This window comes from Lagenorhynchus albirostris, chromosome 14 (assembly GCF_949774975.1).
Source record: "Lagenorhynchus albirostris chromosome 14, mLagAlb1.1, whole genome shotgun sequence".
Taxonomy (NCBI): Eukaryota; Metazoa; Chordata; class Mammalia; order Artiodactyla; family Delphinidae; genus Lagenorhynchus; species Lagenorhynchus albirostris.
In genome coordinates, this window is record NC_083108.1 from 23666443 (window position 1) to 23693561 (window position 27119).

The window sequence follows — 27119 nt, forward strand, 5'->3', positions numbered from 1 at the left end:
GCAGGGCAGAAGTTGAGACACAGATGTAGAGAACAAACGTATGGACACCAAGGGGGGAAAGCCGTTGGGGGATGGGGATGGTGGTGTGATGAATTGGGCGATTGGGATTGACATGTATACACTGATGTGTATAAAATTGATGACTAATAAGAGCCTGCTGTATAAAAAAATTAATTAAATTAAACTTAAAAGTTTTAAAAAAAAGAATGATGTTGGCTGTGGGTTTGTCATATGTGTTCTCTATTATGTTGAGGTAGGTTCCCTCTATGCCCACTTTCTGGAGAGTTTTTATCATAAATGGGTGTTGAATTTTGTCAAAAGCTGTTTCTGCACCTATTGAGATTATCATATGGTTTTTATCCTTCAGCTTGTTAGTATGGTGTATCCCATTAATTGATTTGCATATATTGAAGAATCCTTGCATTCCTGGGATAAAGCCCACTGGATCATGGTGTATGATCCTTTTAATGTGCTGTTGGATTCTGCTTGCTAGTATTTTGTTGAGGATTTTTGTATCTATGTTCATCAGTGGTATTGGCCTGTAAATTTCTTTTTTTGTGACATCTTTGTCTGGTTTTGGTATCGGTGATGGTGGCCTCATGCAATGAGTTTGGGAGTGTTCCTGCCTCTGCTGTATTTTGGAAGAGTTTGAGAAGGATAGTTGTTAGCTCTTCTATAAATGCTTGATAGAATTTTCCCGTGAAGCCATCTGGCCCTGGGCTTTTGTTTGTTGGAAGATTTTTAATCCCAGTTTCAACTTAACTGCTTGTGATTGATCTGTTCATATTTTCTGTTTCTTCCTGGTTCATTCTCAGAAGGTTGTGCATTTCTAAGAATTTGTTTCTTCCAGGTTGTCCATTTTACTGGCATATAGCTGCTTATAGTAGTCTCTCATGATCCTTTGTATTTATGATGTGCCACTTGTTAGTTCTACTTTTTCATTTCTAATTCTGTTGATTTGAGTCCTCTCCCTTTTTTTTCCTGATGAGTCTGGCTAATGGTTTATCAATTTTTTTAATCTTCTCAAAGAACCAGCTATTAGTTTTATTGATCTTTGCTATTGTTTCCTTCATTTCTTTTTCATTTATTTCCAATCTGATCTTTATGATTTCTTTCCTTTTGCTAGCTTTGGGTTTTTTTGTTCTTTTTTCTCTAATTGCTTTAGGTGTAAGGTTAGGTTATTTGAGATTTTTCTTGTTTCTTGAGGTAGGATTGGGTTGCTATAAACTTCCCTCTTAGACTGCTTTTGCTGCATCCCATAGGTTTTTGGTTGTCATGTTTTCATTGTCATTTGTTTCTGGGTATTTTTTGATTTCCTCTTTAATTTCTCAGTGATCTCTTGGTTATTTAGTAGTGTATTGTTTAGCCTCAATGTGTTTGTATTTTTTACAGTTTTTTTTTCCTGTAATTGATATCTAGTCTCATAATGCTGTGGTCGGAAAAGTTGCTTATACGATTTCAATTTTCTTAAATTTCCCAAGGCTTGATATGTGACCCAAGATGTGATCTATCCTGGAGAATGTTCCATGTGCACTTGAGAAGAAAGTGTATTCTGTTGTAGTTGAATGGAATGTCCTGTAAATATCAATTAAGTCCATCTGGTCTAATGTGTCATTTAAAGCTTGTGTTTCCTTATTTATTTTCATTTTGGATGATCTGTCCTTTGGTGTAAGTGGGGTGTTAAAGTCTCCCACTATTATTGTGTTAATGTTGATTTCTGCTTTTATGGCTGTTAGCGTTTGCCTTATGTATTGAGGTGCTCCTATGTTGGGTGCATAAGTATTTATAGTTGTTATGTCTTCTTGGATTGATCCCTTGATCATTATGTACTGTCCTTCCTTGTCTCATGTAAGTCTTTATTTTAAAGTGTATTTTGTCTGATACGAGTATTGCTACTCCAGCTTTCTTTTGATTTCCATTTGCATGGAATATCTTTTTCCATCCCCTCACTTTCAGTCTGTATGTGTCCCTAGGTCTGAAGTGGATCTCTTGTAGACAGCATATATATGGGTCTTGTTTGTGTATCCATTCAGCCAGTCTGTGTCTTTTGGTTAGAGCATTTTATCCGTTCACATTTAAGGTAATTATCAATATGTATGTTCCTATGACCATTTTCTTAATTGTTTTGGGTTTGTTTTTGTAGGTCCTTTTCTTCGCTTGTGTTTCCTACTTAGAGAAGTTCCTTTAGCATCTGTTGTAGAGCTGGTTTGGTGGTGCTGAATTCACGTAGCTTTTGCTTGTCTGTAAAGCTTTTGATTTCTCCATTGAACCTGAATGAGATCCTTGCTGGGTAGAGTAATCTTGGTTGTAGGTTTTTCCCTTTCATCATTTTAAATATGTCCTGCCACTCCATTCTGGCCTGCAGAGTTTCTGCTGAAAGAGCAGCTGTTAACCTTATGGGGATTCTCTTGTATGTTATTTATTGGTTTTCCCTTGCTGATTTTCATATTTTTTTTGTAGATAGTTCCATTAATGAGTGTCTCGGTGTGTTTCTCCTTGGGTTTATCCTGTATGAGACTCTCTGCATTCTCCAGACTTGATTGACTATTTCCGTTCCCATATTAGGGAAATTTTCCGCTATAATCTCTTCAAATATTTTCTCAAACCCTTTTTTTTTCTCTTCTTCTTCTGGGACCACTATAATTCGAATGTTGGTGTGTTTAATGTTGTCCCAGGGATCTCTGAGACTGTCCTCAGTTCTTTTCATTCTTTTTTCTTTATTCTGCTCAGTGGTATTTATTTCCAATATTTTATCTTCCAGGTCACTTATCCATTCTTCTGCCTCAGTTATTCTGCTATTGATTCCTTCTAGAGAATTTTTAATTTCATTTATTGTGCTGTTCATCACTGTTTGTTTGCTCTTTAGTTCCTTTACGTCCTTGTTAAACATTTCTTGTATTTTCTCCATTCTGTTTCTGAGATTTTGGATCATCTTTACTATCATTACTCTGAATTCTTTTTCAGGTAGACTGCCTATCTGCTCTTTATTTGTTTGGTCTTGTTGGATTTTACCTTGCTTCTTCATCTGCTGCATATTTCTCTGTCTTCTCATTTTATTTAACTTACTGTGTTTGAGGTCAGAAAGCAGGCTGCAGGATCATAGTTCCTCTTACTTCTCTCACCCGGTGGGTGAGTTTGGTCCAGTGGCTTGTGTAGGCTTCCTGGTGGAGGGGACTGGTTCCTGTGTTCTGGGGGGTGGGGATGGATCTTGTCCCTCTGATGGTCAGGGCCACGTCAGGTGGTGTGTTTTCAGGTGTCTGTGAGCTTAGTATGACTTCAGGCAGCCTGACTGCTAATGGGTGGGGTTGTGTTCCTGTCTTGCTAGTTGTTTGCATGAGGGGTCCAGCACTGGAATATGCTGGCCCTTGGGTGGAGCTGGGTTTTAGTGTTGGGATGGAGACCTCTGGGAGAGCTCTCACCGATTAATATTACATGGGCCCAGGAGTTCTCTGGTGGTCCAATGTCCTGGACTCAGCTCTCCCACCTCAGAGGCTCAGGCCTGTCCCCCAGCTGGAGCACCAAGACCTTGCAAGCCACACGGCATGGAAGAAAAGGAAGAAGAGACAAACAAACAAAGAGACAAAACCCCAAGACAAATGGTAAAAGCAAAACTAAACAGACAAAATCACATGAAGAAACATACACACACGCACTCACGAAAAGAAAAGAAAAAAAGAGATGAAGAAGAGGAGAGCAACCAAACCAATAAACAATCTCAAAAACTAAAACAAACACTAAAAAGTAAACTAATAAATACACAGAACCAGGAACAAATCAAATGCAGAAAGCAAACTAAAAAAAGGCAATGAAAGCATAAAGCAAACACACAAAAACGATAAAAAAATGTAAAGACGAAAGATGAAAACAAAAGGAAAAAATACAAAACAAAGTAGTAAAGTAAAAATAGATAATATAGTTTAAAATAAAATGAAAACAAAGCAAAACAAAGAAAGAAACAAACACAAGAAAAAAACAATATAACAAAAAAGTACAGTAGAAAGAAGAAAAAAATTAAAATATATTAGAAATAAAAGCATAAGAAAGAAAATAAAAAGTAAATAAAAATTAAAAGAATAATCATAAAAAAAGAACAATAGAACAAAACAAAACAAAGAAAAAAAAGTAGTGGTGTTTTCCTGGGGCCTCAGCTGTCAGTGTCCGTTTCCCCCCAGTGAGCCGCAGCCAGTCCCTCCCCATCCAGGAAGTCTTCTTATACTTCTCGGTAGGTCTCTGCTGTGGGCATTTTTGGGCCAGCTGAGCCTCTCATCTGGCTTTCCTCCTGTGTGTACTTGTCCCCAAAGTTCACAGCCTCAGTTGTGGGAACACTTGTTGTCTATTCACGTATTCCACACATGCGGGGTTTACCAAGCCAATTGCAGGGATTTTAACCCCCTGCTTCTGCAGCTGCACAGAGAGATTTCCCTTTCTCTTCTCTGGTCGCAGAGCGCCTGGGGTTCAGCTTTGCCTTTGGCCCCGCCTCTGCGTGTGAGCTGCCCTCAGGCGTCTGTTCCCCTCCCAGGCAAGAGGGAGTGAAAGCAGCGGCTGTAAATGCTCCCTTGCTCACTCAGGCCGGGGGGGGGAGGGATACCGCAGTCACAGTTGGAACGTGCAGGTGTGCCTACAGCAGCAGAGGCTGGCACGAGGTTGCAAGAGCTGAGGTGCGCTGTGCCTTCTCCCGGGGAAGTTAGTCCCGCATCGCGGGACCCTCGGCAGGGCAGGCTGTACAGGCTGCCGGGAGTGTGTGGGCAGTGACCTGCCTTGCACACAGGACCCTTGGTGGCAGCGGCAGCAGCCTCTGGGTTCCGAGATGAGAGCTGCGGCTCACGCTCACACTTGTGTAGGCGTTGCCCTGCCGTCTGTGGGCGCACAGAGCAGGAAGCTCCTCTGGTGGGCCTACCCCTCTTCTCCCGCAGCCCGCCACAGTGGATTCTTGCTGTCCAGCAGGCCCAGGTTTTTTCCTGGACTCCCTCCCGGCTAGCTGTGGCACACTGACCCCTTCAGGCTGTGTTCACGCCGCCAACCCCAGTCCTCTCCCTGCACTCCGACTGAAGCCCGAGCCTCAGCTCCCAGCCCCGCCCGCCCCGGCGGGTGAGCAGACAAGCCTCTCGGGCTGGTGAGTGCTGGTCGGCACCGATCCTCTGTGTGGGAATCTCTCCGCTTTGCCCTCTGCACCCCTGTTGCTGTGCTCTCCTCCGTGGCTCCAAAGCTTCCCCCAGCCCTGCCAGTGAGGGGGCTTCCTAGTGTGTGGGACCTTTTCCTCCTTCCCAGCTCCCTCCCAGAAGGGCAGGTCCTGTCCAGATTCCTTTGTCTCTTTTTTTTTTTTTCCTTTTTCCTTTTGCCCTACCCAGTTACGTGGGGATTTTCTTGCCTTTTTGGAAATCTGAGTTCCCCTGCCAGCGTTCAGTAGGTGTTCTGTAGGAGTTGTTCCACATGTAGGTGTAGTTCTGATGTATTTGTGGGGAGGAAGCTCATCTTCACGTCTTACTCCTCTGCCGTCTTGAAGGTCCTCCCCCCGACATTTTTATCTGATGGTTTTCAGCACATTTTCAAAGCTGGGGACTTCATCTGGAGTCAGGTTCAGGAACAGGTAATTCCTCAGTGTGGCAGAGGTGAGCCTTGTCTTGCTCCACCTGTGAGGTTGTGGTAAAGGTGATAAGAAGTTGTCCCTGCCTCGAGTGGCACTGGCTCAATGACAGAAGTCACAGCCCAGGCCTTCCAGTCTCCCCTCCCGGTGTTCACCGCTCACTCATATTCTTGGCCAATAGCTCCCTTCTGACCCTCGGGGAACACGCTCCCCTCCCCCTTGTGACCCTCTGTGATCCTCTCCATAACCTTCCCCAGCTCCACACCCCCAACCCATGTCCTCGGTCCCGTTCTGGCCGCTGAGCCAGCGCAGCCCCCCAGGCCCTGGCTCCAGGAGGGCTCCAGCTCTTCTTTCCCCTACCCAGTTGTGAAGTCCAAGGTCATACAGGGCTCTGAGGCAGGCGGCTTGTTCTGCATTGCTCTACCTGGCTCTGTGCTGAAGCGCTGACTACACCAAAACCACGGCCCCAGGGGCCTGGCCTCTCCTTGCGCCTTACACACACCTCTCATAGGAACAGCCCAGTGCCTCAGGGTGACTGAGTCTGTGAATTCAGCAGCTGTCTAATCAGTTGTCCCTGATTTTTCCTGCCTTTGGCAGGCAATCCAGGACTACTTGTGCGTTTGTTTTGGCTCACAGTTTGAGGTTCTCAGAGGTGCCACTACCCTAGGGAACGTGTCCCAGGAATGTCAGGTCACAGCGGTGGGAACACGGGTCCCAGTGCAAGGTGGGAGACCTCAGACTGCTGTCCAGAGAGTGGGACCCAGGCCTCTGGGTGAGGGAGTGGGGGGCACTCACTGCAGCACTGGGACGGGCAGCAGGTGGTTCCGGGAGTGGTGGAGGAGTGCTTAGCAGTGCAGCTGAAAAGTAGGCAGTGGTTGCAGGGAGGACCAAGGTGCAAGTATTCAGCAGTTTTGAAAGTAACTTCCCCAAATCCCTTGACTTTGAAGCCTTGGGTATTCCCGGGGCAGTAGGGGTCCCCAGACGTTTCTGTTCAGTCTTCCTACAGAATGCACGCTGCCTATATTACTTTCAAGAAGCTAAGGGGAAGTAAAATCCGGCTATGTTTATAGGGATGGTCTCTGCCTTATGCTCTGTGGTGCCTTCTGTTTGGATTTGTAAAATTAGGTGATTTAAGTCGAAGACTGTATCCAACTCAAACTCCTGCCAGACACCCAGAATGTATGATGCCCCTACTGTATGTCTGGTCTTGAGGGGCAAACCCTCAGGAGTGGAGGCAGGGATCTCCCTGCCGGCCAGCAAAGGGTGAAGAGGGACAGGATGGTGCTGGGGAAGAGCTTGGCCTGAGTGAGGGCGAGGGGCCCGCAGAGGGCTGTGGGCAGGGACCAGAGCCCAGCAGGGGCAGCGGAGTGACAGCCGAGTGACCTCAAGGGCAGGGCACACCAAGTCAGAAAGAGTGCTGAGCTGCACGCAGCCCCGGCAGTTCTGTTAGGTCCTTGCTTCCCCATCCCTGCGGCTCCTTAGAAGGGAAGGTCTGAGGATAAGCCTGGGTTTCTTGCTAGTCAAGCTGGTGGGGACTAGAGTGTCCCGTTGGATTGGGGGTAGTACTGTGAATGTGACACTTTCAAACTCACTAGCCGCCAGTCACAAGTATAGCAGGGGAGGCAAGCTGAACACCAAGTTAAGGAATAAAACAAAACCCCACAGTGTGGTCGCCATCTTCCACCAGGTTTAACCGCTCTGGGAATTCAGGGTCATTCAGCATAATCTGATTCAGCTTCTAGTAACAGATGGAGTTTTAACCAACAGTTATTATTTTTGTCAAGTCATGAAACTGTACACTTAAAGAGGGTGCATTTGGCTGTTTGGAAATCATACTGTAAATCTGACTTTAGAAAACAGGGCAGCCTGCTGCACCCTTCTAGCAGCACCCGTGGCTCTGACCTAAGCAGGTTAGGGATCCCCATGGAATTGGTCACACCTGGGCAGCTTGCGTCTCTCGGGAGCCATCCTGTTGGATGTGGAGCTGCCTCAGATACACTCTGCAGGGTGAGAAAGAATCAGGAGATCGTGCTGTGAAGAAGTGGGTTCTGCGACCCCCATGCGACAGGCCACGAAGCCACATGAAGTAAGAAGCAGCCGTCGGGAAAACCACTTCTCCTGGAGAAGACACCTAGTGGCAGGCGGGACCAGTGAGCTGAGATTTAAATGAGAAACGTGGAGACGGGGTAGCCATGGACTGAAAGGGGCAGCACGCAGGGTGGGTCTCCTCAGCCTGTGCTGGGTGCCGGAAGCTGCAGAGGAGGCGTGGGGACCAGGACAGCAAAGTGCTCCGGATTCCTCTGGGTGGGAAAGCTTCCCTACAGTCATGAATTTATCATCAGACCCAGACAGAGCCGCAAACTACAGCTGCTCCTCAGTAACCACGGCCAGGGGAGGGGGTGTTTGCTTGTGGAAAATGATAGCTTCCGGGCTGCTCGTAACAAAACTCTCCTCCCCCGGCGCTAAGGCTGCTGTGGGTGCTGTGGACATAAGTGCGTCTACGCCGAATTCAGACCCCGAGTTCCCTGCCCACCCCATGTCTCTGTCATCAGTCCCTCCTTCTTGGAGGAACAAACTGCTTAGGGCTGATAGGATTTGAGATGTCAGTGCGTGTTTCCTCATAAATCACATACTTGCATTTTAGCAGGGATTTTGTGAAAATGATACTTTGACCCCTGGAAGCAATTCTAGTGAATGAATATACAGACACCGTCTCAGGTTGAGGAGACTGTGTTAGGGACCCACGAAGGAAGGCCTGGGTCGGGGAGGCAAGCTCTGCCCTGTTGACTAGGATTCTCTGTTTCATGGAACCCAGCCTGCGGAGCCGACGAGGATGGACCTTCCTAATTAATGTATTATTGTTGAGGCAGTAGAAGGAAAGCAGCCTGCAGATGGGGAGGTGAATACCCTTCGGTTTCCTGACCTGGGCAAGGCTGCTCTCAAGAGAGTTTACTGTGGATCAAGACCAAGGGCTTGTGGTTTCCTAGGACGTCACCCCAGAGGCTACGGCTTGTGCGCAGCTTTGAAGCCTGTGGTGGAGGCGGGGGCAGTGCCTTTCCCGCATTCATCCACCCTGCGAACCCCATGTTCCCTTCAACACACATCAGAGGGGGTCGAGCAAGCACTGAGATCATCTCCCCGGATGACAGGGAAATGGAAACACTGAGAAGAAAGTTTCAGGGGGAAAGCGTGCCCAGGGCAGCTGTGTAAGCAGGGGTCACATGAGGGGAGAGGGGTTCTGAGCAAAGGGAATGTCACGTTCACAAAACATGAAATGGTCCTATCTGTCCAGAGAGAGCCCATGGTGGTGGCAGGCGAGGGCGGGAGGAGGAACCGTCCAAGAATATGAGGCTCGGCCTTGCCTGCCCGGCGAAGGCATTTGGACTTGACTCTGGAGGCTCTGGGGGTGGAAGGGTGTGAAGCGGGGGAGAGGTGTGATCAGATGTGACTCACTTTTCGACAGGTCTCCCTGGCAACTGTGTGAAACGTAAGCTGCAGAGAGACTGGAGTCAGCAGCGCCCTGGCAGCACTGCACTTGTCCAGCCGGGAGGAGATGCCGAGGGCTCTAGGCGAGGAGCAGAGGGGCTGAGGAGGGAGGGCAGCCATGGTGAGGGCCTCGGAGGCCCTGCATCTGGCAGCGAGTTGTTGCTTAGAGCAGTTTCAAGGAAGTTGTCTGGGCAGAAGCCTGATTTCAGTAACTTGAGGAGAGAATAGGAGGTGAGGCCGTGGAGATGGCAAGTCTGAATTCCTTTCCGGAAGCTTAGCTGTGAAAAGGAGGAGGTGAGAGAGAGGAGAGGTGGGAGAGTCTTCCAGGAGAGGGAAGCTGGGTGGATCCAGGTCTCCAGGAGGCAGGGGTGCGTGTGCAGGATGCCGGCTAGGGGAAGAAGCGCTCCCTTCCGTGAGAAGGGCCCAAAGGATCGAAGGGCTGTGGATGCAGCTGAGTTTCTGGATGTAGAGCAGGAATTTGAAGTTTCCTGCTTGACAGCTGGCTTCCCTATGAGGGAGGAAACGAGGCATCTGCTAAGACGCAGCAGGGTTAGAAGCTGAAGAGAACAGAGGAGGAGGGGACAAGGTGTCCTACAAACAGGGACGAGCAATACCGAGTGCAGAGATGTGTTTACTGAGGTCAGAGACCATAAAGTGAGATGTGGGAGTTGTCGGAGTCAACTCTCCCCTTCAATCTGGGCACAGTGTCTTAATCCATGGCAGTGACGCTCACAGTGAAATTTGATTTTATTTTCTGGCGGCAATACTAAATTATATTAACTTAAGAGCAGGAGTCGATTAAGGGAAGAGGCGCTGACGTGTGATCTTAGCCAGCCACCCAGGTGTGGGAAGGGACAGGATGGGTCGTTGAGTTGCTCTAGAATTAGCGTCTCGCTGAGCACGCGGAAAGGCTGTTTTGTGAGGGTGGAAAAGTAAAGGCCCGGAGCTGGCCTTGGAGAAGATGGCTGCCAGGTGGGGAGGAAGGAGCCACCTCTGCCCAGAGCTGTTAGGACAGCAGAGTCCTGGAGGCCCAGCTATCGCAGGAGGATTCGGGGTTGATGGGGGCAGGGTCATGTGAGAGGGCATCAGGGAGCCCACGGAGGTATGGGATGGAGTGAGATAGTGACCAGGGAGGCGGCCGTTGTGGCAGTGGCCCCGGAAAGCGGGACAAGGAGCGGAGATGGAATAACTGGCTTTGGGGTCCTTATCAGTCAGCTCTTGTCAACTGTTGGGCTGGGGCAGGCTTTGGCCCCTGGCGATGTCCCAGGCCAGTGATGGCAGCCAGACATCTTCAAGAGAGAGTACGGTTTCCGACAAGGTTCCAGCAACACCTTGGTGAAAAGTTGTCCTGGGCCACAGGGTTTATACCCCAAGCTGTTGAGGGGCTTAGTAAGTCTGAGGACTTTCATTCCCCTCCCCCCACCCCATGTTTTCTCTGTTTTATTTCAGTAACAAAGAGTAAAGTCAGGTTTAATGCATTTTTAACAGCTTTATTAAGATAGAATTAGTGAACCGTACAATTCACCTGTTTAAAATACACAATTCAGTGTTTTTTAGTATATTCAGAGTCATGCAGACATCACCACCACAATCAATTTTAGAACATTTTCATCGTCCCCTAAAGAAACCCCTTAGCAGTCACTCTCCATTCCCCCACAGCCCTAGGCAGCCACTAATCTACTTCCTACCTCTGGAGATTTGCCTGTGTGGGACCGGGGCCTTCACTTTTTGCTGTGACCAGTGGCCAACAGAGCAGGTCAGGGGGACTTGCCCTCTGAGGGACAGTACCCACCTAGATGAGGACAGAGCTGGGGTCCTGGCTCCTGGTCCACTGCCTTTGGGGAGGAGAGTAAGGAAGCTTGCATGAAGCTGCTGGCAGATTCTTTTTTAAAGGATTTGATTTGCTGCATATTCCAGACCTACTGATAACCACAATCTATTGTAGCTTTTATCAAAATACAAAATTTGCTTTCTGTCTCCTACGCCTGTTCTAAATCTACTTTTTGGAAGGATTTTTGGAAATAACTACATCTTGCCTAACCGTGCCTTTGTGGTTACCTTTAAAACTCTCTCGTCAGGCAGGAAAGCATGATAGTGAGGAGCACATACCCTAGAGCCTGTCCTGGTTTGAACCCCAGTTCTGCTATTTCCCAGCTGTGTGACCTTGGGCAAGTTACCTAACCTCTCTGTCTCAGTTTCTTCATCTGTAAAATGTATACAGCCATAGTACCTAGCTCATGGGATTATTGCGAGGATTGAATAGTTAATACATCGAAAATGTATAGAGAACTGCCTGGCAGTAAGTTCTTTGGGCATTTGCTTTATTATCTGAGATTCTTAATGGTTGTGAATTCCTGCTGGCCCTTATTTTTAGTCAAGGGTGGGGGTGAGAAGAGAGACTGACGCTTGTCAGGAAACATGTATACCTATGACCTTGACTCCTGGCCTCCCTCACTCATTGATTTATGCAAGTCTGAATTAGAGACTATGTGGAATTATGGAGTCTGCTAACAGAAGTCCAATTTCATTGTCAAGACAAGATGATTTTGATACTGGCAAATACAAGTGTTGACCAGGCGGGGCTTCTCGTCATAGCCCTACCCTTTCTGTTCTGTCTTGCCCGGTTCTGCCAGTGCTGGGTCCATTGTGTTCCTGTTCTCCAGCCTCGCCTCCTGACAGCTCCGCCAGGCTGCCCTCTTGCTTCCCCCCGTACCTGGTGTTTCTAAACACGGGATGCTTGGAGACAAATACAAAACAATATATTTTTAAATGCTCAATTAAACAGATTTTATTTTGTCTGCCCAACACAATTAATAGTCTCCTTCAAGAAGGAGTTTCCTTAAAAATCCTGTGGCACTTAGCACTGGATATTCAATCCTAGTTACACCAAGTTGGATATTGAGAAAAATCTGTTTGCTTACAAAGTATTTGAGAAATTTCTTCTCAAGTGTGTAAGCATTTTTCTTATGGCACAGGAATTATTAATTTACTAAACAAAGCCCTTTTTAAATGGCTAGTTCAAGGGTCACCTTCAACCCTGCCTGATCCAAATATACAATCTAAACTAATGAAAAGGGCAAAAGGCAGTTGGTGGCCCATAGCTGAGGAAGGTGCGTGTGCAGCGATGCTCAGGGATGACAGGTGGTGGGGAGCACCTTCCCATCAGCAGAGGCACCATCTTTCTTGATAATTTGAGTGGTGGTTACAGTGACTTCGTGTTGTGCTTTCAACAAAGCAAGATGCTTTTTCACTTCTGAAGCCATCTCTAAAGATATTAAAAGAGGCTGCCCTTCAGAATTATTAATGTAGTAAATCTCTAACTTTAAATTTGGGGGGGGTAGAGGTTAGTGCTGCGTAGCTCGATCACCAGGTACTTAGCACCCAGTGCATGGCTGGAATCCAATTTTTTTTTTTTTTGTGGTACGCGGGCCTCTCACTGCTGTGGCCTCCCCCGTTGCGGAGCACAGGCTCCAGACGCGCAGGCTCAGCGGCCATGGCTCACGGGCCCAGCCGCTCCGCGGCATGTGGGACCTTCCCGGACCGGGGCACGAACCCGTGTCCCCTGCATCGGCAGGCAGACTCTCAACCACTGCGCCACCAGGGAAGCCCTGGAATCCAATTTTAAGTTCTTTGAGGGACAGGAAAAAAAACAGTAAGTCATACTTCTGAACCCAACAAACTTACTTTACAGTTTATAGAGACAAGACAATACACAAAAAACAAATGATGAACAATATTAGGCAGTGCATATGTAAGAGCTAAATTGGAAGAATTCCAAAGCGAGATCAAGGGTGGTCAGGAAAGGCTCCAGAGAAAAGGACAGACTTGAGCTGAGCCTGGACGCTGGTATTCAGATGGCCCTAGAGAGAGACAGTGGGCTTTCCTGCTGCAGGACTTGACCTGAGTGAGCAGGAACTTGGCGCTGGAGGCGGATGTGGTGTGTTCATGACCCTGAAGTCACTGGCCCCACCAGAGCAAAGAAGCATCTTCAGATTTATCCTGTGGGTTATGATTCTACTCCTGTGACCTTGGCCTCCACCCTCTTCCTCTCCCAACTCTTCTAGCGTCTGCCAGACGGCAGGGTCTTGGAGGCTCAGCGCACCCCTTCAGGGTGCCAGCGTACAGGGCATGTTGAGGGCGTGCCACGTGGGGTGCCAGGCGTTCACGGTTGAGTCTGCTTTCCACGTCCAGTTAGGGTCCAGGTCTCAGAGCTGAATCCAGCCTCATGAGGTCAGCTTCCTGGTGGACTCCATCACTCTGCCATGACTCTTGGCTTCCTTTTCCCTCTTCACAAAGCACCTGATTTTGTGGATCCACAGGTCCCCAAAGGAACTGACCAGAACTGGGCTCAGAAGCTCTACGACCGGCACTCCGGCAGCCAGCACTTCCAGAAACCCCGCATGTCCAACACGGCCTTCATTGTCGTCCACTTTGCAGATAAGGTGGGTCTCCTCTTGGTGGGCCCGGTGCTCCGTGAGCCGTGTCCAAGGTGGACTCGGGGTTCCTGGGCTAAGAGGGAGCTGACCTTTGAATTCAGAGGGCCTGGAGTCTCTTGGGTGGGGCCTTGTCTACTCTCCTGGAGCCTGAGAGAGAAGAAGAAAGAGTGATTCTTCTTCAGGTGGCTGCTTTCCTGGCAGCTGGCGTAAACTTAGAATTTCTCTACGTGGGTTGTGTTCTGTGTGCGCTAGCCCAGTGCTTCTCAAGTTTTCATGTGTGTGCAGGTCACCTGGGGTATTGCTCAAAGGCAAGTTCTAATTCAGTTGATCTGGGGTGAGGCTGACCAGCTGCGTTTAGAGCACCCAAAGGAAGCCTTCTATTAAAGGCCATCTTGCAGGAACTCCTTTTTAAAAACAATTTGGTTTCCCGCAAAATGAATATTCAACTCCCTCTATGTGAACCCTGATCACATCTTGGGTTTGCAGTTTGGATGAGAACATCTGTGGGTTTCCCATGTATGCACAGCTCTTTTCAGAAAACGCTGTGGATGAGCTGAAACTACTGGAGAAGCTGCTGAGGGTCCCGGGTCAGGCTGGAGCACTAACTACCGTTTCTGTTTCCTGCCGTGGCTCCAGGTGGAGTACCTTTCAGATAATTTTCTGGAGAAAAACAGAGACACGGTGTACGAAGAGCAGATCAACATTCTGAAGGCCAGCAAGGTAAAGAGCGTCGGAAGCAGGGAAACAGAGGCAGAGTGTCCACGGCCAGAGCCAGACAGGGTGTGGTTGGTGCCGTCCCCACTCTGGAGGGGCCGAGGCAGAGGTGTGGGGCAGGGGGAGGTGAGGGGTCTGTAGGTTATTTCAGTCTGAGAATTTGAGAACGGCCTGATGGAGGGAAGAAAGCAAGGGATGGCAGAGGTGACTGGGAAAGATGCCAGCTAATGGAAGGACAGGGGAGCGGGGGGAACAGGAGAAGTGACAATCGGAGAGACGATGGTAGGTATAACTGTGAAAACATTGCTGGCATTCATCGGGTCATTTGTCCTCCACCTCCTACGTGCAGATGTAAAAGTACTGAAACCCCTTCAAATCCTAGTATCAGTGCGTTTAATCTCTGCTTAGCAGTCTGTGGAACTTCCCTATGGCCAGAAACTTAAATGGAATAATAGGATTCAAGGGACACTTAAATCTACAATTTTGGAATGTTACTTTCTGTTATCTCCAGAATTCCAGTTATTTCCTTCTCACGAGCATGACAAAAAGATAACCAATATTGTGTCCATTCTACAGGTAGAAGAAACAAGGCACTGACTCACCTAAACAAATATTTGTTAAGCACATACCTTGTGAGGCACTGCCCCTAAATGCACCGTGTACAAAGGTGAATAAGATAGGTTCTACTCTCTAGGTGTTTACATTCTAGTGGGCTGTGAGTGGGCAGAAAAACAAGCATACAGCACCTGAAAAGAGAGGAGGTTTGGCTGGGGTGGGGGTGCAGGGAGCGTGAGCCCCGCTGTTACAGAAAGCCACCCCGCCGATGCAGGTGCCGTTGCTGGCTTCAGCCTTTCAGAGGGAACCCAGAAAAGGACTCTCTAGGATTTAGGAGGCTTTCGACCAGACCACATGGTACTGAACTCACTGCAGAGGCCTGATAACACTAGAAATGGCAGATTAATTTCTCTTTGTGGTAAGCTTTAGATGAATGCAGTTAGGGTGAGATGATGGAATGGAGAAAATACACCCCGCAAAATGGACCCAGGTACCTAAAGGCAAGTAAATCACGTGGCCCCGAGGCCAGGGTTTTAGGGAGGATTTGAGTCAGTACCAGCGATGTGGGCGGCCCGGGGCAGACCCCGGCCCCATGCCGTCTCCCGATATCTGGAGCATCAGGGAATTAGCCGTCACTAAGACAAATTTGCTTTGGGTAAATGTGCATGTCAGTGCAAGATTAACCCCTCGGCTTGCCAGGTGTCCAGCCCTCTAGTCCATGGTGGTTGACGTGACTTTTTCCATTCTTTGCAAGGGAGGTAGGGAACGGGAGAAAAGCCACAGGGAGAGAGTAGAAGTGGATGGTTTGAGCCCTGAGGAGCACGTGTCCTCACTGTGTGCGTCTTAGAAGTTAGACGCCTGTGACCTCCTGTTACTGTGACACTGGCCTTAGAGGGCTGAGAAACTTTTGTTACAAGTTTCTCCTTTCAGGTGGGAGCACAAGTGAGGGGCATGCAGCGCCTGGTTCTGCCATTAATTTTTGTCTTAATTTGAGTGTCTCTTAGGGATCCCAGAGTCTAGAAGGGAATCTCTCACACTCTCTCTCCAGCAGATCATCTGTTATTAGTCAGTGAGATTTTTTTTCTTATTTTTATTTAACAAACTTTATTGAATATTTGTGTGGTATGTAGTAGTAACAAATGTATGTAGTTAACCTCACAGAACTTACAGTCTAGTGAAAAGATATAGAGTTTAATCAAAAATTTTGGTAATGCTGTGAAGGTCAAGAAGAAGGTTCTATGGAAAAGAGTAATAGGAATGTGCTGGGAGTCCCCAAGGTCACCCCCAAATTGAACCATTTGCTAGGAAGACTCACAGAACTCAGCATATTGTAGTCCTCATGGCTATGATTTATTACAGCAAAAGGGTACAAAGCGAATCAGCAAAGGGAGAAGGTGCATGGGGTGAAGTCCAGGCGAAACCAGGTGCAAGCTTCCAGAGTCCTTTTCCGCTGGAGTCGCACTGAATATACTTAATTCCCACAGCACTGAGTTGTGATGATGCCTGTGACCTGTCTACCAGAGCAGCTCACCTGAGCCTGGGCATTCAGTGTTCCCTACTGAGAGTCAGTGACATGGGCACCCTTTGCCTAGCACATACCGAAAGTCCAGACTCCCAGAAGGAAAGCAGGTTCATTCAGCATAAACCATACTGTTTGCATAAACAGTTTAGGCTCAGTAAACCATTCTTATCAGGGACTGCTGAAAACCCTCTCAAAATCCGCATTTCCAGACACCAGCCAAGGGTCAACCTTGTAAGCAGGCCTTTCTAGGATGGCAGTCTCAGGCCTGCCATGTTAGCTCTTTTCTAAATAGGGGTATCATTGTAGATTGAGTTTTTATTAGAAATGAAATGTAGGCTTATAAAAATTCACATAGTATAGAAATATGTAAAATGAAAGTATTCTCTCCCATTCCTGACCTCCCTTTTGATGAATTCCCATTCTGATGATACAAACATACTGGTACATCTTTTTAAGATTGAAATGGGGACTTCCCTGGTGGCGCAGTGGATAAGGATCCGCCTGCCAATGCAGGGCACACGGGTTTGATCCCTGGTCTGGGAAGATCCCACGTGACGCGGAGCAACTAAGCCCATGTGCCACAACTACTGAGGCTGCACTCTAGAGCCCGCGAGCCACAACTACTGAAGCCCATGTGCCTAGAGCCCGTGCTCCGCAACAAAAAGAAGCCACTGCAATGAGAAGCCCGCGCACTGCAACGAAGTGTAGCCCCCGCTCACCACAACTAGAGAAAGCCCGCACGCAGCACCTAAGACCCAACACAGCCAAAAAAAAAAAAAAAGATTGAAATGAATTGCGTTATACATTGTCCTCTCTAATTTTTCACTTACCATTGTATCTTGGCCATCTTTCCACATGAGTACATATCCACTTCTTTTCTTTTTTTAAACAGCTATTGGTATTTTGCTAATTCAACTAATACTGCATGGAATGCCCTTTACATATATCTTTGCTTACTTGTATAGTTATGTCTGTAAAAGTTTAGAAATGGAATTGACAGTTCAAAGAATATGCACTTCAAAAGTCTAGAGGTATTGCTAAGTTGGAGTGTAAAATAGGTCTGTGATCTACTCTTAAATGGTACCAACTCCTTTCTGTTCCCTGTCCACCTGCCACAACTCTAACCTCCCCCTTCACCAACTAACATTTCTAAAGAACCAATGACCTTGTTGTCAGACCCTTGCACCCCCATCCCAGCAAACCCTCAGAGGTGCTGTGATGGTGACCAGCAGTACTCAGAGATGAACTGAGAGAGGCTTCTAGGCCCACCAGACCCCAGCAGGAGGAGGGAGCGCTGAGAACTCTCCACCCTGGACCCATTTCAGACATCCCAGAGGAGGGAAAGCAGAGATCGACACTAGGTCACTATAAACCTACAGATGGGATTTCCACAGACTGCAGCTACGAATCAGAGTGATCAGAAATGTGCTTTAAATCATTTGGACAGATGGACACCTCTGGCGACATCTGTCATTGTGGCATTTTTAAAACTCATAGCTTAAAATGAGCCTCTATCGTTTTCTTTAATTTTTTTTCACAGTAGTCCCACAAGGTTTATGTTTCTAAGGCGCACTTAAAAGCAGAGAGAAAAATAAAGACCTGGAAAGATGCAAGCCTATGGTATCCGGTTAATGCCCAATTTTTTTATTGGTTTTCTTCTCACTAAGCATAGCTAGATCTTAGATCCAGTTTTACTTAAAGTATTTTTATCTGGGGGGAGACCTATTTTTTCTTTTGTGTGGCATTCCTGATAAGAAATTAACAAATTACTGTGAAAAATTAAGCAGTATGGGATGGAAGACTACCATATACCCTATCAGCCAAAAGGATGTTTGAAGAGCTCCCACTAAGAGCAGCGAGATAAAACGGTGTTAATGAGAATGTAATTAGTAAAGCCAGTTACATTGCCTAAGAGGCTATAATATAGCTAATTGCTTTCTCAGCTGTCAGAGAGCTATAAATAGAGACTTAAGAGATGCCTCTTTAAAACATGATTTCAGGTTAACAGACTGATTTGTTTTAGATGCTAAAGGTGGAGGGTTTTCCTTCTTAGTGTTTATTGTAAAAAGCAATATTTTATCAATCTGAAAAAATAATCTCGAAAGGAGAATTTTTTTCTTCTGGAGATTTCCTCTTCTGGGGCAGTGCTGAGTGTAAGTCAGACAGATAGGCAGTGGGTCCAGAGTTTATGCCAGCAGGTACTGGTCAGTGAGGGCCACGCTGGGCCGTGTTCCTAGGCAGGCAGCCCTGATGCCATCTCTCCATGCCATCCTAGCGGAAGGGATCTCGAGACCAGTGTGGTCCAGAGGCCAAGTAGACCATATTAGCCCAAAGCTGCCTACCCTGGGCCATGACAATCCCGGAGGTCCAGGAGTCAGGATGGAGTAGCTCCAACAAGGCCCAAACTCCATCTCCCCCCATCTCTGTTCTCCCTCAACTTCAGCTCACCAAGGGTGACAATGCATGCATTCCATTGCTTTCCGTGCTGCTAGCTTCCTTACAGGTTATACACACATTTCATTTTGAGCAAACGCATTTGCTTTAAATTTTAATTTATTTTTTATATAATAACCTTTGAGTCAACATACTATATAACATTTGCTTTTAAGTGTTTTTGGATGCTTCCTGTTTAAAATCAGTTTGTACTGGTAGTTAAAACGCCTCTACCAACATTTAGAATAAATAGGTAACTATGTAAGAGAGAACTTTAGTCAGTAAAGCAATATAATCATTCTCTGCAGTCCAGGAAGGTCCCCCTTTCCTTCTTTAAACAAATGAAGTACTAAGACTTTTCCTCCAAATCCTCTTCAAACCCCCTTTAAACAGAATATTTCTTACCTAAAACTTTGATATTTTTTCCCCCCAGAGGGTAGCATTTACCATGTAAAAGAATTGATTGAAAAGAGAATGTGTTTGTTACTTTGTTTACAGCCGTAGCTTTTAAAGATAAGATTCTAGACAAGAGATTCCAATCAAATGGTTATTATAGTGTGTCTTATTTTAGTTTCACATGTCTGTTTTAAAGAAAAGATATTTTATGTTCATATAAATGGAAATGACTAGGTGTGATTTCCAAGGTAACTGCTATGTATATACCCGTAACTGACATTTTTCTTAAACTGTCAAGTGGTCTTTAGAAAGTGTTTTTATACTTCTTTTAATCCCTTTTCAAATAGATCTGCCTCAGGCTTTTAAAATCTATATATAGACTTGAATAGCAGAGAACACGAAAGCCAGTACCTGTGGACACTTTGAAATAAGTGACAAGTAGTATCAGGGAAGTACTTGGTTTGTTTGAAAGTTTTATCTAAGTGTTTTCAAAACTGAAGGGAGTAAATTTTTAGAAAAGCCCAGGTGGATCATGTTTCTGAGGGCTGCCCTAAGATGAATTGTAGTACTTCTATTACTGGTTGGTCATCTGGTAAATAGACTTTCCGGTCACTCTAATAGCAGAACTGGAGTTAGTCAATTAAAAAAAAAATTTTTTTTTCTCTCACTCAGAAATGTGTTCCTTTGCATGAATCCTTTTTCAAACAGGAACTTGGTAACTACTTTTCATTGGGACTTGGGGTTAATTTACAGCTGGGACACTCCTGGGGCAAGGAGGTCCGTGTCTGGCCCAGCCCCCTTGTCCTGGTCTTTTACTGCTGCCTGAGCCTGAGGTTGGACATGGTGCCTGTCCGTCTTTCAGTCCTGTGGTCAAATTAGATGTCTCTGTACGTTTACTGAGTTTATCATACAAATTCTGTATAGAATGTAAAGCCTGCCCCTCCTCCCTAAAGTCCCAACAAACTCATCTTCTTCTCCATCCCAGGGACCCTACCACTTCCAAATGCGGTCTCAATAGCAGGGACCTACAATTAAAACATAAGGTTTTTTTTTTTTTTTTTTTTGCGGTACGCGGGCCTCTCACTGTTGTGGCCTCTCCCGTTGCGGAGCACAGGCTCCGGACGCGCAGGCTGAGCGGCCATGGCTCACGGGCCCAGCCGCTCCGCGGCATGTGGGATCTTCCCGGACCGGGGCACGAACCCGTGTCCCCTGCATCGGCAGGTGGACTCTCAACCACTGCGCCACCAGGGAAGCCCTAAAACATAACTTTTAAAATAAAGTTCAAATTCTCCAGACTAAACCTTGGTTGTTCCCAAATTATAGCGCAGTGCCAGTGTAGATTAAAATCTGCCTTGAACAAAAGTTTTCCTTTTTTGTTCTTAAGTTATAAATCCTTTAATATGTCAAATTTTAAAAAAAAAAGGCATAGCTTTTCTGATTGAAGCAAGAGAAAGGGGCTTACGTTTTAAAATACTCTTATAATTGAATCCGATTTCAAAGTTCCCCCTGTGGTTCTGATACATGCTCCTGACCTTAGAAGTTAACAGATTTTTCACAGAAAAAGCCACTACTAACGATTTCAGTACATTAGACCCCTTAAACAGTGTAGTCATGCAGTTGGGAACTTCTACCCAAGACTCAAACATCTTGGAAGTCTATTTCTGAAAGTATATGAATTAGAATAATTTAATCAGTTTATATATTGTTTAGACTTGGCAGACTGAATCACTGATGTCTTTAGAATGTGAACCTGGCTTCAGCCTCCCATTAATTATTTCCCTATGGAAATTTCTAGGCGCCACTCTGCCTGGGCACCTGACCTTTTCTCACGTGTGCCTTGGCTCTCTGGCACCAGTTTACAGAGTCCCCATGCCTGGGCTGTCCTCTCCCCCCACCCCTCCAGCCCCTACCCCTGTTCTCAGTTAATATGTGTGATGGTGGCTCTCTGCCATGGTCAGTGAGGACCAGCAGGTCTGTAAACAGGGGGTTACTGGGTATGGTTTGGATTTAGAGAAAACTGGCTGTGGGGTAGAATGTGTTTGTATGAACGTATGCCTGGAGGTAGGGCACTCGAGTTTTGTAGGTGACTATAGTGACCCAGGAGAGAGCTCAGGTAGACCTGAACCAGGGCAGCGACGTTCTGGTTGATCGAGAAAGGACTGCTGAGACTTAACCGTGGACAGAACTTGGTGATTGATGGGGATGAGAAGTAGGGTGATGGCAGGATCTCTAACCTAAATCTGGGAAGACAGCAGGTGGTGGTGGTTTGGGCCATGTTGAATTTGGAGTTTCCAGTGGAACACCCAGAGTGAGGAGAAGCAGGATATTCAACAGATGGTTGGAACTATGGACCGTGGTAGTGGAAGAAAATCAAGATGGAGAGACGGGCTTGAAGGTGATAGTTGAAGCCATGGGCATGAAGGATACAGTCCAGGGAATGAGTGTTAGAAAAATTAAGTGGTGAGGATGCAGTTTTGGGGATCAGCGACTCAAAGGAGGGAAGTGCAGAAGATGGACCAGCGAAAGGTGCTGGGAAAGAACACATTGGGAAAAGTAGGCAGAAAGTCAGAGGAATGTGGACCTGCTGAATCTCAGGGAAGAGGTGTTCAGAGAGGAGGCCCAGGTCAGTGCTTCCAGCCCTGGCTCATCCATTAACCAACAGCCCTGGTCGAGCTGATGCCGCCCGCCGTGGTTGCTGTGGGGCGACTGGGGGTTGAAGCAGGGTCTGGTAGGTCCCTCCTCCCAGAGCTGCTCTTTTCCTCACCTGCCACAGGAAGTTGAGGGTTGATCTTTATGGTTCTTCCAGATTTAAATTCTATGATTCTGTTTCCTCTTCAGCTCAAAAATATAACTCTCTCAGGCATCTGTACTTTCACAATGTAGACAGATTTTATATATATATATATATATATATATATATATATATATACATCCCCCCAATAAAAATAATAAAACTAGATCATGTATGAGTGCTTATTCTATGCCGGGCACTCTTCTCTGTACTCACGTGGATTTTCTCCTTTAGTCTTCTCTTCAGCTCTCATCCTCCATCAATGGGGAAGGCTAGGAGGCTGTAGGTTCAGCAAGCCTAGGGCTCAGGGCCCAGCACAGACTCGGGTGGTATCCAGGTGGCACAGGCTGAGCCTGGGAGAGGCAGAAATGAGTGGATGAAGTGATCTGGGAAAGGGTCGTGGAGGAGGCAGGGCCGGACCCTGAGAGATGGGGCTCTCGGGACGAGAGCAGGTAGGAGAAGGGGGTGGGTGTTTCAGATAAGAATAATGGTGAGCAACGGTGGGAATAACAAGCATGTTGGTTTATGTGACAGTAAAGTGATCAGCTTCATCTAGAGACTGTCATACAGAGTGAAGGAAGTCAGAAAGAGGAAAACAAATGGCATATAATATCGCTTATATGTGGAATCTAGAAAAATGGTAGAGATGAACTTACTTGCAAAGCCGAAATAGAGACACAGATATAGAGAACAAACTTACGGTTACCAAGGGGGGAAGCAGGGGTGGGATGAACTGGGAGATTGGGATTGACGCATATACACTACTATGTATAAAATAGGTAACTAATGAGAACCTACTGTACAGCACAGGGAGCTGTACTCACTGCTCTGCGGTGACCTAAGTGGGAAGGAAATCTAAAAAAGAGTGGATACATGTATGCGTATAACTGATTCGCTTTGCTGCACAGCAGGAACTAACACAGCATTGTAAAGCAACTATACGCCAATAAAAATTAATTTAAAGAGAAAAGGTATTATCTGAGAGGGGGTGAGTGGGATCCGATTGCAGAGCCCCCGGAAGACAGACTCAGGGCATTCAGAATTGGCGGGAGGAGATGGGAGACAGCATCGTTATGGGGGCTGTGGGAAGAAAGGTGCAGGGGATGTGACGGACCGGAGCCTGGACGCGGAGGCACAAGCATTTGAGCCTCTCTTCTGTTGGGATTGGGAGTGGCTCAGGGCTGGAGAGTGGGGCCTGGGCTCCTTTTGTTCCCTCCCCACATGCAGGCATGTGGTAGTGGCCTTACAACACTTGAGTCTATCCCCAGCATCCACTTCCCCAAGGGATGCTGGCAGGACTAGTTTTGTAGGGGATGGGGGAGGGCTGGGACTCTCTGTCCCACCTGCCCCTCACGCATGGTCTGATCTTCACCCTGGTACACACAGTGCATTAACAGAGAGGTATTCTTATTTAGTCTCATAACAACTCCACATAATGGGTACATTCTTATCCCATTTTACTGATGAAGAAAATAAGGCTTAAGGAAGTTAAATAACTTTACAAGACCCAGTAATAATAAGTATGGAAAAATTTAAACAGTTTTCTTAGAACATAGCTACCTTCTACCACACCAGAAGGGAAAGAAGTTTTGCCCATCTTTGTAGGTAAAGGTTAAGTGAGATTGTCTGGGAAAATTACATTTTTCCTTTCTTTAAATTGAGATATAATTCTTGTACCCCAAGTTCACCCTTTTAAATTGTGTAATTCAGTGGTTTTAGTATATTCACCAAGTTGTACAACTATCGCCATTCTAAATTCCAGAATATTTTCATCACTCCAAAAAGAAACTCTGTCCCCATCAGCAGGCATTTCACTTTGCCCCTCCCCTCGCCCCTGGCAAACCGTATATACGACCTGCTGTCCCCTGGACATTTCCTGTAAACGGAATCACACACTGTGTGGTCCTCTCGGTCCGGCTTCTTTCACTTGGCGTGTTTCCAGGGTTCACGCAGGTTGTGGCATGTATGAGGACTTCATTCCTTTATATTTTTTGTTGAGTAATATTGCATCGCGTGTATTCACCATATTCTGCTCATCTGTCCATCAGTTGATGGGCATTTGGGTTGTCCCTGCTTTGTGGGCATTAGGAATAATGCTGTACATGTGTAACGCTATTAGGAATAATGTGGACGTGTGTTTCCAGTTCTCTCAGGCGTGTATTGGAAAGCTACTTGGAAAGAGTGTAAGCAGCATAAAGTCCAAGAACTCGTTCTCTGTGTTTGTTTCTAGCTCCCCCTGGTGGCTGACTTGTTCCACGATGGCAAAGACTCTGCTCCTGCTGCCGCCACATCTTCAAAGATCAGCGTTCGCTCTGCCAGACCCCCCTTGAAAGCCTCCAACAAGGAGCACAAGAAAACCGTGGGCCACCAGGTCAGCCCCAGGCCTCATGGCGGGAGCTGTGGGCCCTGGCACGTGTAGCGGGGCTGCCTCTCTGGAGACGAAGGATGTAGGTGCAGAGTCAGAGGGAGGCCAGAGTGGCCTCGGCATCCGCATCCCCAGCGCCCAGCCGGTCTTTCTTGCCCTTTGAAGAAGGAAACTGCGAAACCTTCTCTTGAGGGAACTGGCAGAGAGAGAACGAGGATGACTCCAGCCCCACACGATGCGTCTGATCCTTGTGGGGATTGTAGATGTTGCCGGACCACAGACACCTGTGGGCGAGGCCAGAAGTCTAGAGGTGCAGGTGTTGAGGGAGGGGTCAATAGCCCGGGGACCCAGAAACTGAGAAACAGCTCCTGCCGTGGGTTTGCTGTGGGATGTTATGTCCAGTGTGTCTCCCAAGAGAAGAGAGTGCCTGCTGAGCCCCTGGCAGCCACTGACCTTAATAGTTCGATGGATTCCCGGCTCTGAGCATGTCCTATAAGGCAGTAATTCCCGGGATGCCCGGGCACCACGTGTCAGGGCTCCAGGGCCTCACGGTTAGGACTCATGGGCCTCCATTCACAGCGATGGTCCCTCTCACGCTCTTAGCACTTGCTCATCTTATCTCATCTGATCGGGGCACTGAATGAGACGCATCCGGGCGGTCTCTCCCCACGTGCTTTGAGGAGCCCCGGTGCCGGGGATGTGGGAGGGCCTTGGTTTTGGTCATGCAGCCAGGCAGCTGTCAGAGCTGGAGTCTGACACCAGGTCCCTGGGTGTCCCCCTGTCCTGGGTTAAACAGGAATGATCTAAACAATAAGAGTATTGACAGATACTACCACCAGTCTGTGTGTGCTCCTTTTTGTTCCTTATTCAGCCACAAAGCTGAAGACAAATAAATCACCAGTCACTGATCTTTGTCTCCCCAGTTCCGCACCTCCCTGCACCTGCTCATGGAGACCCTGAACACCACAACGCCGCACTACGTCCGCTGCATCAAGCCCAACGACGAGAAGCTCCCCTTCCGGTGAGTGCCGGCCTCTTCACGTGGCCTTACAAGTTCAGGGGCAGGCACAGCCTCTCAGAGGTCTGCAGTCTTCAGCAGGATGAGTAGCTGGTCCTGCACTCCCCAATGGTTTATATGCCGAATACAGGTTACACCTGTCTGCTGTCCGGAGGATTCAGGGGGATGAGAAGATCCAGTTCCCCGATCCCCTGTTGCTTACAGTGGTGTCAAATGTGCCCACGAATCCGAGAACCACTTAGAAGTGTGCCGTTAAATGCAGACATAGTGCGTCTCACAGTGACTGCTCAGTTCAGAGACCGGAGCATGTCCGGAGTGGTCAGGGAAGGCTTCTTGATGGAGGAAGCGTAACCTCAAGCAGTGTGTCGATGCAGATGGTCCCATTTCTCACATCCCCTCTCCTGCTGGGCTTCCGGAGTTACCCACACTTGCTCACCTTCCCCTCACTCTAACCCAAATGCTGCCACTACTCCTACCTTAAAAATTTTCTTCCATTTCTGACACCACTCCCATGGTTGACTTCACCCAAATCTGGGGAGCAGTGACTCTTCAGTACCGTTGTCATTTCTGGGTTGTGCCAGGTTCCAGCCAGCCTTTCTGCAGGCCTGCTGCAGCTTCACTGGCCCCCTCACATTCAGCGTGTCTGACACCAAACTCATCCTTTCCCCCTTGAATGTTTCCTGTTTACTTGGTCTCTGTTGTAGCAAATGGCATAATGATTTCCTGACATCTCATCCACCCGCCAAACTTCGTTCTTCCAAACCAGAAACCTGAGGTCTCTCTGGACCGGTGCTGTCCAGTAGAACTTTCTGTGATGATGGAACTCTTCTATAATCTGCCTTGACCAACATGGTAGCCGCTAGTCACATGTGACCATTGAGTTCTTGCAATGTGGCTGGTGTGACTGAGAAAGTGAATTCTTAATTTCATTTTAGTTACTTACAAGTGGCTAGTGGCTACCATACTGGACAGCATGACCCTTGATTCTTCCCTCTCCCTTACCCCCCAGGATCCAGTCATTGTCAAAGTCCCACGGAGTCACTTGAAAATTTCTCACACTGGTCTCCCTCGTCTCTCCCTTCCACTTCGGCCTTGTTTCAGACTCTCTTCATCTCTTGCCTGGGATACTGCCCTGCGCCTTTAGAATGGTCTCTCACTCACCTCTGCAGCCTCTTCTTCTGTTACCCTGAGCCTCCACATGTGCTATTCCCTCTGGCCGGAGAAGGGATGTTTTTACATTTTTCAAGCACTTTCCTCCCATCTTTCTGATTTCCTTTTTGGTCCTGGCATAATTTCTTTCTGTGAAATAATTTATTTTGGCAACTCTGACTCTCAGAATGAATATCTGAACTGCCTTCTGCAATTTGTATCAGTTAATAAAGCTTGAATTCCACTCACAGGAACCTTGTGCTGAGAAAGGTTAGGAAGACAGCGTCAAATCAGCCTTCTTTGAAGCGTGCTGACGGTTCATTCTTCTCCCTTCCTCCAAGTTTCCGAGACACGCTTAGGAATTCCCCCCGCCGCGTGGCATCTGTTTACCAGCTGCCTCCAGAAGAAAAGAGCCTGTTAGAAACACAGCATGTGCGGAAGACTTAGATTATGTGTGAAGGGCAGGAGCGGAGTGCTGGGCCCGGGAGAGGAGAGTCCAGGGCTGGCACCAGCTCTGCCCCCCAGCCAGCGCGACCTTGGGCAGTTCATTCGTCAGACCGGACGCCCGCCATGTGCCGAGTTCTCATGCTGGGTCTCCCCTCCCAAGTGAGAGAAGACACTGGGGACTTTCAAAGGGACTTTCTAGTCCTAATATCCCATTTTTCTAAGG

General features: G+C 47.4%; 1 protein-coding gene across 3 annotated transcripts in view; it reads left to right on the top strand.

The window, feature by feature from the left end:
- MYO5B (myosin VB) overlaps positions 1 to 27119 on the top strand; it is a 387764-nt gene that overhangs the window by 273220 nt on the left and 87425 nt on the right. For all 3 annotated transcript variants that reach the window (XM_060121183.1, XM_060121181.1, XM_060121182.1), the window contains 4 exons: positions 13390 to 13512; positions 14143 to 14226; positions 24148 to 24288; positions 25206 to 25303. In XM_060121183.1, coding sequence (XP_059977166.1) covers positions 13390 to 13512; positions 14143 to 14226; positions 24148 to 24288; positions 25206 to 25303 — 446 coding nt within the window. The remainder of the gene's footprint in view (positions 1 to 13389; positions 13513 to 14142; positions 14227 to 24147; positions 24289 to 25205; positions 25304 to 27119) is intronic.